This window comes from Sparus aurata, chromosome 1 (assembly GCF_900880675.1).
Source record: "Sparus aurata chromosome 1, fSpaAur1.1, whole genome shotgun sequence".
NCBI classification, from domain to species: domain Eukaryota; kingdom Metazoa; phylum Chordata; class Actinopteri; order Spariformes; family Sparidae; genus Sparus; species Sparus aurata.
The window spans coordinates 959,590-973,099 of record NC_044187.1 but is presented as its reverse complement, the minus strand read 5'-3'; the positions used below and the strand labels follow the sequence as shown (position 1 = coordinate 973,099).

Genomic DNA, 13,510 nt, shown 5'->3' with positions numbered 1-13,510 from the left:
CTACCGTGCTGTTTCACACAAAATCCACAAATGCAGCGCGCAGGTGACTCGTAAAATGTCACTCGACTCGTGTCTCGTAAAACACAATTCACAAATCAATGCAGAGTGATTTATATCTGTAAATCTAATCTGTATCGTAGACAAACGGATTTATATCTGTAAATCTGAATCTGTGCCATCTAACTTGTATATCATCATTTACATATCAATTTAGTATTTTTCAGTGGAAATATATTTGTGAATCTCCATCTTTTGCTGTGGATCTTTTTGAGACTGTTTTTCGCACCGTTTCGTGTCACACAATTCACAACTGGTGTGTCTTCAGTAGATGGCGCTAATGCAACATTTATAGACGCTGTTATACTAAACAGATGATTCTTAGTAGATTTGCGCACTAGAAAACAACATGTGGCTGATTTGACCAAGCTAACGCGAACCTCGGCTGGCTTGGCCGCAGTTACGGCTCTGAGTGCCTTTTTTTTATAATTAATAAAGTGTGAATATAGCAGCATGGAAGCAGCTAGTTAGCTAGCCATGCTGCTGCTGCCCCTTCATCAAGCAGGCAACCAGTGGCAGCACTTGGTTTGGTCTTCTTCATCTTCTTCTTCTTCCGTGTAGTATAACAGCATCTATCAATGTGGCATTAGCGCCATCTACTGGATGACACACGAGTTGTGAATTGTGTGACACAAAACGCCATGAAAAACAGTCTCAAAAGTATCCACAGCAAAAGATGGAGATTCACAAATATATTTCCACTGAAAAATACAAAGTTGATGAACAAATGATGATATTCAAGTTGCAAATTAGAGGCACAGATACGGATCCAGCTTTGCGGATACAAGTCCCGCTGCATTTATCTGTGAATAATATTGAGACTGTTCTAGCTCCAGACATACAGTGTTGGTTGTGTTTGAATAAGAGAAGTCCGAACAGACCTGGAGGCCTCAGTGAAGAACCAGCAGGGCTCTCGGCGGACGACGAGGTTCCTTCAGACGGACGCTGAGCTGAAGACTAAAGACAAATGAATGTGGACTGTGACAATAACTCCAGGGACCCGTAGGGGGACTGAGACCCGGGGCTGATGGGAAATGTAGTCTGGATCTGGAGAATGTTTGGTTACCTGCTGGTCGCTCTGCAGGAGGTCGTCTACGTTCTCCTTCAAGTTTGAATCCACAAGTTCAACAGAGAAAACCTTTGTCACTGTGGAGCTCTCTCTGCCATCACTGCAGACGCACAGGTGAGACAGACAGGTGAGACAGACAGGTGAGACACACAGGTGGGACAGACAGGTGGGACAGACAGGTGGGTCAGACAGGTGGGTCAGACAGGTGGGTCAGACAGGTGGGACAGACAGGTGGGTCAGACAGGTGGGACAGACAGGTGGGTCAGACAGGTGGGACAGACAGGTGGGACAGACAGGTGGGTCAGACAGGTGGGACAGACAGGTGGGACAGACAGGTGGGTCAGACAGGTGGGTCAGACAGGTGGGACAGACAGGTGAGACGCACAGGTGAGACAGACAGGTACAGAGACAGACAGGTGAGACACACAGGTGGGACAGACAGGTGAGACACACAGGTGAGACAGACAGGTGAGACAGACAGGTGAGACACACAGGTGGGACAGACAGGTGAGACACACAGGTGGGACAGACAGGTGAGACACACAGGTGGGACAGACAGGTGAGACAGACAGGTGAGACACACAGGTGAGGCAGACAGACAGGTGAGAGAAACACACAGACAGACAGACTACATCAGTCCAGTAGTGAACAGTACCTGGAGGACAGGTGAGATGATCACAGAGAATCACACTGTGTTTATGTCTTGCTCAGGTTTATTGGACCTGACTTGTTGACACAGTCCAACCTCATGGATGGATTCTGAGACAACAGAACCCTGACCCGTCCCACATGTGGCTGTCAGGCTTCCTACCTGTTGGAGAGCGTGTGTTCTCCTCTGTGAGGGTGTTGTGAGGTGAGCAGTTACCTGGTGACAGCTACAGCTCTGACAGACACCCGGCCAGCTGGCAGCAGGACGGGCTCGCTGTACTTCCTGCTGCTGCCTGCTGGACCACGCTGCGCTGCTGCCGGCCTCGACCCATCCAGACTGTAGAAGATCAGAACTCCAGGAGTGTCTGCAGGGGCAAATACACCTGTTATACACCTGTACTACACCTGTACTACACCTGTTATACACCTGTACTACACCTGTACTATAGCTGTACTACTCATGTACTACACCTGTATGACATGGTGTAATACAGGTAGGAAGTACTGTACTACACCTGTACTACACCTGTCATACACCTATACTACACCTGTCATACACCTATACTACACCTGTACTACACCTGTACTACACCTGTCATACACCTATACTACACCTGTACTACACCTGTACTACACCTGTCATACACCTATACTACACCTGTACTACACCTGTACTACACCTGTCATACACCTATACTACACCTGTACTACACCTGTACTACACCTGTCATACACCTATACTACACCTGTACTACACCTGTCATACACCTATACTACACCTGTACTACACCTGTGCTACACCTGTCATACACCTATACTACACCTGTACTATAGCTGTACTACACATGTACTACACCTGTATGACACGGTGTATTACAGGTAGGAAGTACTGTACTACACCTGTACTACACCTGTAGTACAGCTAGTACAGGTGTAGTACAGCTGCCACACCACGACAGACAGGTGAGGTTACCTGACTGGATGGACACAGGTGTGTTGGTGTCGATGTGGTTCTTGGCTCGGTGTCGGTGGATGATGGGAATGATGAGCGGGGCGGACACTGCTCCTGCTGTCATGATGACGACTGTCTGTCAATCAATCAATCAATCAATCAATCAATCAATCAGCAGTGGACTACTCAGATCATTAACTTCAGCAGTTGAACACAACAATGTAAAAAGTCCTGCAGGTAGAATTCTACAGGTGAAGTAAGAGTATGTTGACATGTACGTGACGGGTCTAAAGTAAAAGTGGAGCCAGTTATTATATTATTATAATATATTATATTATCTGTTAAACATGTTTACAGCTCGATCATTCTGATTGGTTCACCGTGACGTCATTCACATCCCAGACAGCTGTCTGACTGTCTGTGCGTGTAAACACCAGGAACATTAAAGATCTTACTGCAGATGAAGGTTCAGATGAAGTTCTGATGAAGGTTCGGATGAAGTTCAGATGAAGGTTCGGATGAAGTTCATATGAAGGTTCAGATGAAGTTCTGATGAAGCTTCGGATGAAGTTCTGATGAAGGTTCGGATGAAGTTCGGATGAAGGTTCGGATGAAGTTCAGATGAAGGTTCGGAAGAAGGTTCTGATGAAGGTTCGGATGAAGCTGCTCCTCCGAGCTGGCGTCTGTGTACGGAAGCGTCTCCATAGCAACGAGCGCTGCCCTACGCGCATGCGCTTATTCGCAATGTATATTCTTATTAGAATTTAATCAATTGAAACTAACTTTTTTCACCATGTATATAATTGATGACATCAGTAAATCTAAGTTTGCTCCAGTCGTCACGATAAGTCCAGAAGAGTTCATCTGCTGTTCAGTCATTCAGTCACCTCCGGTTAATGTTCTTCAATATGAGCAGAACCACATCACATGACTGTCCGGTCTGACCTCTGACCTTCAGTCCGCTCAGTCAGCTGGACCAGCACCAGGACGGAGACTGGTTCGGGTTCGCTTCTGTTTGTTTTTTTTTTTTTTAAGCAGGCAGTTTTCAGGACACGCCCACGGGCAGCTAACTTTTCAGGACCCTGAACTAGCATGCCTGCCTGACAACATTAGCTAAACGGCTAACCAGCAGTCAGAAGAACCCCGACAGGAAAGTGAAAACAACAGAGTTAAACACTAAACACAGCAGAGGTAAGATGGCAGACGTGAAAGTGAAGAAGGAGACGAACCTGTCGGAACCGGCGGAGGTCGAGAACAGGTCAGTTCGGCGACGTTAGCGAACCTTACCGCTCAGCCTGCTGCTGCGCACTGGAGGCGGTGCACCAGACTCCGTGCTGAATCTTTTCAATTTAATGTTTACCTTGTTGTCATCAGACACACACAGCCCACATGTCGACAATAAACACATTTCCTGGACCGGTGTGACCTGATAGTTAATTCCGCAGTATTTGCTCCATATTCTTGGAGTTGGCTGCGCTATGACCGTCCACTCAGAACCACAGGGCAGTTAGTGTCCACATCTGACGGCTGTTTCATCCAGAAGTTCTGCTCAGTGTGGTTCTGAACGGAAGGATCCGTCATGTTTATTAAGTTAGCAGAGAGGTGAGTCAGCTGTTCATGTGAGCAGAACCACTGACCTGTTTGAATTCTGCTCGGTCCAGTTTGTTTCTGTGTTGTTTGGATCAGAGTTGAGCTCAGCACAGCAGAACTTGTGATCCTGATGCTGTTGACGGATCCACTGGTCGGATCTGTTCTGTTTTCACTCAGCTGAGTCTGATTGTTGGTCGGACAGAAAATGTGAAGACTTCATGGGGAAAATACTTTATAGATTTAACAACAAATCTATGAATGTGAAACCTAAAATACCTTGAAAATCAATGATAAACTATAGAGACAGAAATATAAACATGTTTGTCTTTTCAGTAAAATGTTTCTACAGAACACATTTATATTTTAGATTTTCATTTATATACTTTTATATAGATCCGTCGGATGTTCTCTTTTCAGTCAGAACCACATGAACCGGGCTGTACTTTATATCAGTCCAACACATTCAGGAGCAATCACAACATGTTTGCTCCATAAATGTCTGAAGGTCCACATCTTCTGAACCAGAACTTTAACTGTGTGTGTGTGTGTGTGTGTGTGTGTGTCAGGATCAAAGAGCTGTGTCAGCAGTTTCCTCACGGTATCACGGACCAGGTGATCCAGAACGACATGCCTCACCTGGAGCCTCAGCAGAGAGCCATGGCCATCAACAAGCTGCTGTCACTGGTCCGTCTCATGCTGATGATGTCACTGCATCTTCTCCTCAGAGTGATCGATCTGTTGTTGATGATGTCATGTTCACCTGCAGGGTCAGCTGGACCTGCTGAGGAACAGCTCGGGTCTCCTGTACAGGATGAAGGACATACAGAGCACCAGGTACACACACACACACACACACACACACACTGCGGCTGGCTGATTTGCGGCCATGTTGGCTGTAATAAAGACGTTATTTAAAGCTGAATCTTCACTGTAGCTGCTCGTAATGAAAATAATAACATGGTTATAAAGTTCCTGTCAGCTGCACTGAAGACATAAAGAGCAGCTGACTCACAGGTGTGTGTCCATGAAGCTGTGTGTTGTCGTTGTGTTTCAGTAAGATGAAAGGTTCAGACAACCAGGAGAAGCTGGTCTACCAGATCATCGAGGACGCAGGAAACAAAGGTAACAACTGGAACCTTCGTCACATCATCCTCATCATCACACATCAGACTCAGGACGCTAGCTGCTACGCTAGCTGCTGTCTCCAGTCCGCACACATGAAGAGCTAATTCTGTTTACAGTATGTTCCAACTGAACGTCTCGGTGAGCTGGAGCACACAGGTGTAGCTCAGGTGTGTTTCTTAGCTAACAGAGTGACACTGATGCAGCTTCATCAATGTAGCTCCTCCATCACCTCCACACGTGGTCTCCTGTAAACACACAGTGGAGTGGTTGAGGTGTAGTTCAGGTGTGGTTGAGGTGTAGTTCAGGTGTAGCTGAGGTGTGCTTGAGGTGTAGTTCAGGTGTAGTTCAGGTGTGGTTGAGGTGTAGCTAAGGTGTAGCTGAGGTGTATTTCAGGTGTAGCTGAGGTGTAGTTCAGGTGTAGTTCAGGTGTAGTTCAGGTGTAGTTCAGGTGTGGTTGAGGTGTAGCTGAGGTGTAGCTGAGGTGTAGTTCAGGTGTGGTTCAGGTGTAGCTGAGGTGTGGTTCAGGTGTAGCTGAGGTGTGGTTGAGGTGTAGTTCAGGTGTGGTTGAGGTGTAGCTGAGGTGTGGTTGAGGTGTAGTTCAGGTGTGGTTGAGGTGTAGCTGAGGTGTGGTTGAGGTGTAGTTCAGGTGTAGTTCAGGTGTGGTTGAGGTGTAGCTGAGGTGTGGTTGAGGTGTAGTTCAGGTGTGGTTGAGGTGTAGCTGAGGTGTGCTTGAGGTGTAGTTCAGGTGTAGTTCAGGTGTGGTTGAGGTGTAGCTGAGGTGTGGTTGAGGTGTAGCTGAGGTGTAGTTCAGGTGTAGTTCAGGTGTGGTTGAGGTGTAGGTGAGGTGTAGATCAGGTGTAGCTGAGGTGTAGTTCAGGTGTGGTTCAGGTGTAGCTGAGGTGTAGTTCAGGTGTAGCTGAGGTGTGGTTGAGGTGTAGTTCAGGTGTGGTTGAGGTGTAGCTGAGGTGTAGTTCAGGTGTAGCTGAGGTGTGGTTGAGGTGTAGTTCAGGTGTGGTTGAGGTGTAGCTGAGGTGTGGTTGAGGTGTAGTTCAGGTGTAGTTCAGGTGTGGTTGAGGTGTAGCTGAGGTGTGGTTGAGGTGTAGTTCAGGTGTAGTTCAGGTGTGGTTGAGGTGTAGCTGAGGTGTGGTTCAGGTGTATCTAAGGTGTGGTTGAGGTGTAGCTGAGGTGTAGTTCAGGTGTAGTTCAGGTGTAGTTGAGGTGTAGTTCAGGTGTAGCTGAGGTGTGCTTGAGGTGTAGTTCAGGTGTAGCTGAGGTGTAGTTCAGGTGTAGCTGAGGTGTAGTTCAGGTGTAGCTGAGGTGTGCTTGAGGTGTAGTTCAGGTGTATCTAAGGTGTGGTTGAGGTGTAGCTGAGGTGTGGTTGAGGTGTAGTTCAGGTGTGGTTGACGTGTAGTTCAGGTGTAGTTGAGGTGTGGTTGAGGTGTAGTTCAGGTGTGGTTGACGTGTAGTTCAGGTGTAGTTCAGCTGTGTTTGAGGTGTGCTTGAGGTGTAGTTCAGGTGTATCTAAGGTGTGGTTGAGGTGTAGCTGAGGTGTGGTTGAGGTGTAGTTCAGGTGTAGTTCAGGTGTGGTTGAGGTGTAGCTGAGGTGTGGTTGAGGTGTAGTTCAGGTGTGGTTGACGTGTAGTTCAGGTGTAGTTCAGGTGTGTTTGAGGTGTGCTTGAGGTGTAGTTCAGGTGTATCTAAGGTGTGGTTGAGGTGTAGCTGAGGTGTGGTTGAGGTGTAGTTCAGGTGTAGTTCAGGTGTGGTTGAGGTGTAGCTGAGGTGTGGTTGAGGTGTAGTTCAGGTGTGGTTGACGTGTAGTTCAGGTGTAGTTCAGGTGTAGTTCAGGTGTGTTTGAGGTGTGCTTGAGGTGTAGTTCAGGTGTATCTAAGGTGTGGTTGAGGTGTAGTTGAGGTGTAGTTCAGGTGTAGTTCAGGTGTGGTTGAGGTGTAGCTGAGGTGTAGTTCAGGTGTAGCTGAGGTGTGCTTGAGGTGTAGCTGAGGTGTAGTTCAGGTGTATCTAAGGTGTAGTTCAGGTGTAGCTGAGGTGTAGTTCAGGTGTAGCTGAGGTGTGCTTGAGGTGTAGTTCAGGTGTATCTAAGGTGTGGTTGAGGTGTAGCTGAGGTGTAGTTCAGGTGTGGTTGAGGTGTAGTTCAGGTGTAGCTGAGGTGTAGTTCAGGTGTAGCTGAGGTGTGCTTGAGGTGTAGTTCAGGTGTATCTAAGGTGTGGTTGAGGTGTAGCTGAGGTGTGGTTGAGGTGTAGTTCAGGTGTAGTTCAGGTGTGGTTGAGGTGTAGCTGAGGTGTGGTTGAGATGTAGTTCAGGTGTGGTTGACGTGTAGTTCAGGTGTAGTTCAGCTGTGTTTGAGGTGTGCTTGAGGTGTAGTTCAGGTGTATCTAAGGTGTGGTTGAGGTGTAGCTGAGGTGTGGTTGAGGTGTAGTTCAGGTGTAGTTCAGGTGTGGTTGAGGTGTAGCTGAGGTGTGGTTGAGGTGTAGTTCAGGTGTGGTTGACGTGTAGTTCAGGTGTAGTTCAGGTGTGTTTGAGGTGTGCTTGAGGTGTAGTTCAGGTGTATCTAAGGTGTGGTTGAGGTGTAGCTGAGGTGTGGTTGAGGTGTAGTTCAGGTGTAGTTCAGGTGTGGTTGAGGTGTAGCTGAGGTGTGGTTGAGGTGTAGTTCAGGTGTGGTTGACGTGTAGTTCAGGTGTAGTTCAGGTGTGGTTGAGGTGTAGCTAAGGTGTAGCTGAGGTGTAGTTCAGGTGTGGTTGACGTGTAGTTCAGGTGTGGTTCTGTGCTGCAGGTATCTGGAGCAGAGACATCCGCTTCAAGAGCAACCTTCCTCTGACGGAGATCAACAAGATCCTGAAGAGCCTGGAGAGCAAGAAACTCATCAAAGCCGTGAAGTCTGTGGCCGTGAGTGTCGGACCGACCCGAACAATCAAACTGTGTTTGTTCTGACGAGCCGGCGCTGTGCAGATACCAGGTGTGATCTCTGTGTTGTGTGCAGGCGTCCAAGAAGAAGGTGTATATGTTGTACAACCTGCAGCCGGACCGCTCGGTGACGGGCGGCGCCTGGTACAGCGACCAGGACTTTGAGTCCGAGTTTGTTGAAGTTCTGAACCAGCAGTGCTTCAAGTTCCTGCAGAGCAAGGTACCGAAAAACTTTATTTAAACAGCTGTGAGATCGACATTAAAGGTGCAGTATGTACAATTAAAAAAAATTAATAAATAAATAAACAAAAAGGGATCCACAAAGTAACCGCTAACTGCTGCAGCTACTGTTAGCTACTTAGCTCAGTTAGCTGTGCAGCTAGCGTTCCTAAGCTGAATTGTTAGCTCAGAGCAGCGGGGGGTCGTTGGTGTTCATGACACCACTAGTATACAGTACAGAGGAGACCCGGCGGGTTCAGTTGAGGAGGGGGAGGCGTCTCACGAGAGAGAGTCAGCACCAACAACCAGAGGCCAGAACCATCGGGCCGGGGCTAGCTGGTTAGCACGCCAACTTCAGTAGACACCCCTGCAACACAATACCAAGATGTCAGTGTCAGAATGTCAGAAGTTTTTATTCAGTCACAGTATTTTTTTTTCTTCCACCTTTCATGGTTTTAGTGATCCTACAGCTCAGAGAGAGCTAAGGTCCACGGGCTGGACCTGAAACCTGGGCAGCTGCCGTGAGGTCAGAGCCTCTGTACCAACTGTTCTAGATAGATAGAATTACTTTAATGATCTCAGACTGGGAAATTATTTAATTTCTAGTCCATATTTGCACGTTGTAAACTAAAATCCTTCCATATTGCACCTTTAAATCAAGATCTCAGACTGGACTGTTGTCATCTGACTCCTCCAGGAGAAGCTTTAGAATGACCAGCAGGAGGCAGCAGAGTCACTGTGAAGTCAACGTGTGTGTGTGTGTGTGTGTGTGTGTGCGTGTGTGCGTGTGTGTGTGTGTGTGTGTGTGTTCAGGCTGAAGCAGCGAGGGACAGTAAGCAGAGTCCGATGGTTCAGAGGAACAGCTCCTTCGCCACCTCACATGAAGTCTGGAAGTACATCTGTGAGCTGGGAATCAGCAAGGTGACACCCATGACCACGCCCCTTTCATGACATCACACCTCAGATTGGCCAAGCACACCCACCCACACTGTCAGTATCATCATCTCTGATGTCGGTATGGAACAAACGTAAATGTTCCAGATAAATGCTTTCAGAAGTCAGAGAAGAAAGATTCTGCAGAACTTCACTGAGGATCTTCATGTTTTAAGTTTCCTTCAGTATCAAAGTAATCTATTACATCCATGAGTACACTCTGTAGCATCATCACAGCACCTTCATGAGCTGGAAATGGTTCTGTCTGCTGATTGGTTCACCAACTGGTCTGTGTGTTGGTGTTAGCATGTTAGCATCAGATTAGCAGCAACAGTTTGACAGTTGATAAATATCATCAAATAATATAAAATATGTATAATCATAATGCTGCAGAGAGACAATCATACACACACACACAGATTGACTGACAGGTGTGTTGTACAGGTGGACCTGTCGATGGACGACATCGAGACCATCCTGAACACGCTCATCTACGACGGGAAGGTGGAGATGACCGTCATCGCCGCCAAGGAGGGGACGGTAGGCAGCGTGGACGGACAGATGAAGCTTTACCGCGGCGTCAACCCCGTCATCCAGCCGACCGGGCTCGTCAGGACGCCCTGCGGACTCTGCCCGGTAACACACACACACACACACACACACACACACACACACACACACTGTGTGAGAGGCTGTCCATGTTTGACTTCCTGTTTCCTGTCCTCAGGTGTTTGATGACTGTCACGATGGAGGAGAAATCTCTCCGTCCAACTGCATCTACATGACGGAGTGGTTGGACTTCTGACAGCAGCTCGTCCATCTGATGAAAACTGTATTTTGATCCGTGTTGTTTATTTTGTATTTATCACAAAGTTTAATAAATGTCCGATGTGAAGAGAGCCGTCGTTTGGTATCGTTTTATAGAATGTCAGTAGAGATACAGCAGCTTCACTCCTCAGTCTCTCCTCACAGGTCGTCCTCTGATGGAGGTCACTGAGCTCTGTACTGTCAGACTGCTGCTCTCTGTTTGCCTTTCATCTTTAGTGAAGCACTTTGTAAGCTGCTTTATAAATAAATATATCTTTACTTTTACTATTATGAACGGCTCCAGTGAAGACTTCATGTTAATAAAGGTGTAAATCTGGTCTGAGATCAGTTAGTGATGTGTTCTCTCCTGCAGACTGTGATCACAGCAGACGAGCTGATGGAGACTTCTGATGTTTCTCTGGTTGTTTCTCTGTTTTTTTTTTTTTAACAATTTTTATTTATTTGTTTTAGTTATCAATGTTAACAATACGTTGCAATACAATCCCCTCTGGATTATAGTGAACAATAAAGAACAAAAAACAAACAAACATAAAATACAATCATCAAGAACAGAGCCTGTATATAATTATATAGAGTCAAGTCTCTCCTTATATAATAACCATTTCTCCCATCTTTTAGCAAATAGGTGTTCTTTCACTTTCAACTTGTATGTGAGATGTTCCATCGCTTGTATATCGTCTATAATTGACATCCATTGTTTGTTACAAGGGGGGTCAGTCTTGAGCCAGTTTTTAGTAATGGCCTTCTTCCCAGCCACCAAAAGAATCTTAATCAGATATTGGTCTCCTATATGCACCGATCCATCCAAATGTCCGAGGTACAGAACAAGACAAGACTTAGGAATCACATATCCCAGCACATTGCAGAGAACTGAGTGAACATTCCCCCAGAAGGGCTGTACATTTGTGCATTTCCAAAAAATGTGTGTGTGGTCTGAATCTATGTCATTACACAGTCTCCAGCATGGCTGGTGAGTACCCAACTGTTTGCTTTTGATTCTAGGTGTGATAAAATATCGAATTAGATTCTTCCAATTAAATTCTCTCCATCTCAGTGACTGTGTAGTAGTTTGGTGTGCTTTCCACAAATCATGCCATGTCCCTTCTGGAATCTCCCCACCCAGCTCTCTTTCCCACTTGGCTTTAACATATAATGTTGACTCTATTTTAGATTCCATTAAGCAGCCATATAAAACAGATACTGCTTTTGGGATAGGATGACTATATGCCTTAACCAGTAGTTTTATGATAGGATGAATTTTATCCTTATTTGTTTTGATATTTTTTATATAATAATCCCTTAATTGCAGGTATCTAAATAAATCGTGATTAGTTAGATTATGTTCATTTTTTAGTTCCTGAAAGCTTTTCATTACACCCTTTTTTAAAGTTGTGCATATGGCTGTAATTCCCTTTTCTGCCCAATGTTTAAATGTCTCATCAAATTTTCTTGGTGCAAATTTGTCGTCAAATGCAACCCATTTTAATAGACTGATTTCTTTACCTATTTTTAATTGTTTCACTGTGGAGTACCATATATCTAAAGTACAGGATATCAATGGGTTAAAGTTATGTTCCCCTCTTATGAAAGTAGGGGGTTCAGTTTCCCCTAGATTTGTTTGAATTGGGTTTTTGTGTATAGAAATTTCAATATCTTTCCATCGAGCTACATATCCTTCATCACACCAGCAAATTAGGTTACGTAGTTGCGCGGCATGAAAATACTCTTTTAAATTTGGGAGTGCCATTCCCCCTTTGTCTTTAGGTAATTGAAGGGTGGTTTAGCGTATTCTGGGACGTTTACCTCCCCACACAAATCTTGATATACATTTATCCCATTTATGAAACTGGTCTTTTGATATATGTACTGGTAAAGATAAAAACACATACAGTAAACGTGGCAAGATGTTCATTTTTACCACGTTGATCCTATCGATTAATCCCATTGGGTAAGTGATCCATCTGTCAATATCTTCCCTTATGTTTTTGTCAATGTGTTCATAGTTGCTTCTATATAGTTTGGAAAGGTCTTTAGTTATGTTTATGCCCAAATATTTGATTGATTTGGCAGCCCAATTTATCTGCCATTCCTTTAGTTCTTGGTTTGGTGAACAGTTGAACATGAGAACTTGAGTTTTAAGTATATTTACTTTATAACCTGAATACAAACCAAAAATTTCTAGGGTTTGTGTAAGCTGCTTAAATGAATTAAGTGGGTTTTTTAAATAAATTATTATATCGTCAGCAAACAGCCCTATTACATGTTTTTGTTTATTTATATCTATGCCGTTTATTGAGGGGTCTTGTCTCACCATCTGGGCCAGTGGCTCAATGTATAAGGCAAACAGTGTTGGACTAAGGTTGTTTCTCTGTTTTAAATCAACTCTGCTTTATTGTGAAGCTCCAGAACTGTTCTGTGGACTACCACACCTCTCTGCTCAGTACTCCTGCCTCCTGGTCCACTTGATTTTCCTGGATTTGAACTTCGTTTAGCTTTTGTTTTGGTCTTTGGATTTAAGAAATCTTATGACATCGATATAAGATGAGTGATATGACAGTCTGTAGCTTCCACTGCCTCTGTAGAGTCTGATGTTGTTGGGTACAAAGAGGCACCTGAAGCGTTCAGTTCTGCTCCTTGGTGAGATGATGTGACGGCTGAATGAGCTGCACATCTGCAGCAGCTGGTCGTGGAGAGGCTGAGACGGGTTATCCAAGATGGCTTTGTCCTTCATCCTCCTCTCAGCCACCGTCTCTAGACTGTCCCGGTCCAGTCCGACCACAGAGCGGGCCCACCTCACCAGCTGGTTCAGCCTGCTGACCTCACCAACACACCACAGTAAAGAAGAGTACGCTGGCCTCCACAGACTGGTGGAAGGTCTTCAGCCTGTTATAAACCCTCAATGATCTGAGTCTCCTCAGGACCAACAGCTCTGTCCCTTCCTGAAGAGGACATCAGTGTTGTGAGATCAGTCCAGTTTATTCTTGATGTCGACCCCAAGCTACTAGTGTGAGTCCACCCTCTCCACTTCCTCCCTGGATGATGACGGGGGCAGGGGGTCTCCTGTTCCTCTGGTAGTCCAGCACCACCTCCTGGGTCTTGCTGATGTTGAGCTTCAGGTGGTGGCTGTTGCACCATGTGATGAAGCTCTATCAGTCCTCTGAGCTCCTCTT

General features: G+C 45.8%; 2 protein-coding genes across 4 annotated transcripts in view; one reads left to right on the top strand and one right to left on the bottom strand.

Annotated features, from left to right (window-relative positions):
• Positions 1–4,605, bottom strand: part of LOC115582970 (double zinc ribbon and ankyrin repeat-containing protein 1-like) — a 14,069-nt gene extending 9,464 nt beyond the window's left edge. Inside the window, exons 1-5 of one of the 3 annotated variants that reach the window (XM_030419260.1) lie at positions 4,364–4,605; positions 2,748–2,862; positions 1,992–2,139; positions 1,124–1,226; positions 939–1,014 (exon numbers count right to left, since the gene is read on the bottom strand). In XM_030419260.1, the coding sequence (XP_030275120.1) occupies positions 939–1,014; positions 1,124–1,226; positions 1,992–2,139; positions 2,748–2,850 (430 nt within the window). In that variant the 5' untranslated portion in view covers positions 2,851–2,862; positions 4,364–4,605. Of the gene's footprint in view, positions 1–938; positions 1,015–1,123; positions 1,227–1,781; positions 2,140–2,747; positions 2,863–3,181; positions 3,711–4,363 lie in introns of those variants that run through there. The other 2 variants (XM_030419250.1, XM_030419270.1) reach the window with 2 other exon arrangements.
• On the top strand, positions 3,768–10,610 carry LOC115583088 (DNA-directed RNA polymerase III subunit RPC6). Its single transcript, XM_030419532.1, has 9 exons — positions 3,768–3,984; positions 4,883–5,000; positions 5,083–5,150; positions 5,371–5,438; positions 8,230–8,342; positions 8,437–8,580; positions 9,393–9,500; positions 9,957–10,148; positions 10,240–10,610. Exons 1-9 carry the CDS (start codon positions 3,923–3,925, stop codon positions 10,315–10,317), a joined length of 951 nt encoding a protein of 316 aa, XP_030275392.1. The 5' UTR covers positions 3,768–3,922; the 3' UTR covers positions 10,318–10,610.
• The last annotated feature ends 2,900 nt before the right edge of the window (positions 10,611–13,510 follow it).

Coding starts and splice junctions, on each gene's coding strand:
- LOC115583088 (XM_030419532.1), top strand. CDS start 3,923: ATGGCAGACGTGAAAGTGAAGAAGGAGACGAACCTGTCGGAACCGGCG. Junction 3,985..4,882: donor CCGGCGGAGGTCGAGAACAG/GTCAGTTCGGCG, acceptor TGTGTGTGTCAG/GATCAAAGAGCTGTGTCAGC. Junction 10,149..10,239: donor CGCCCTGCGGACTCTGCCCG/GTAACACACACA, acceptor TCCTGTCCTCAG/GTGTTTGATGACTGTCACGA.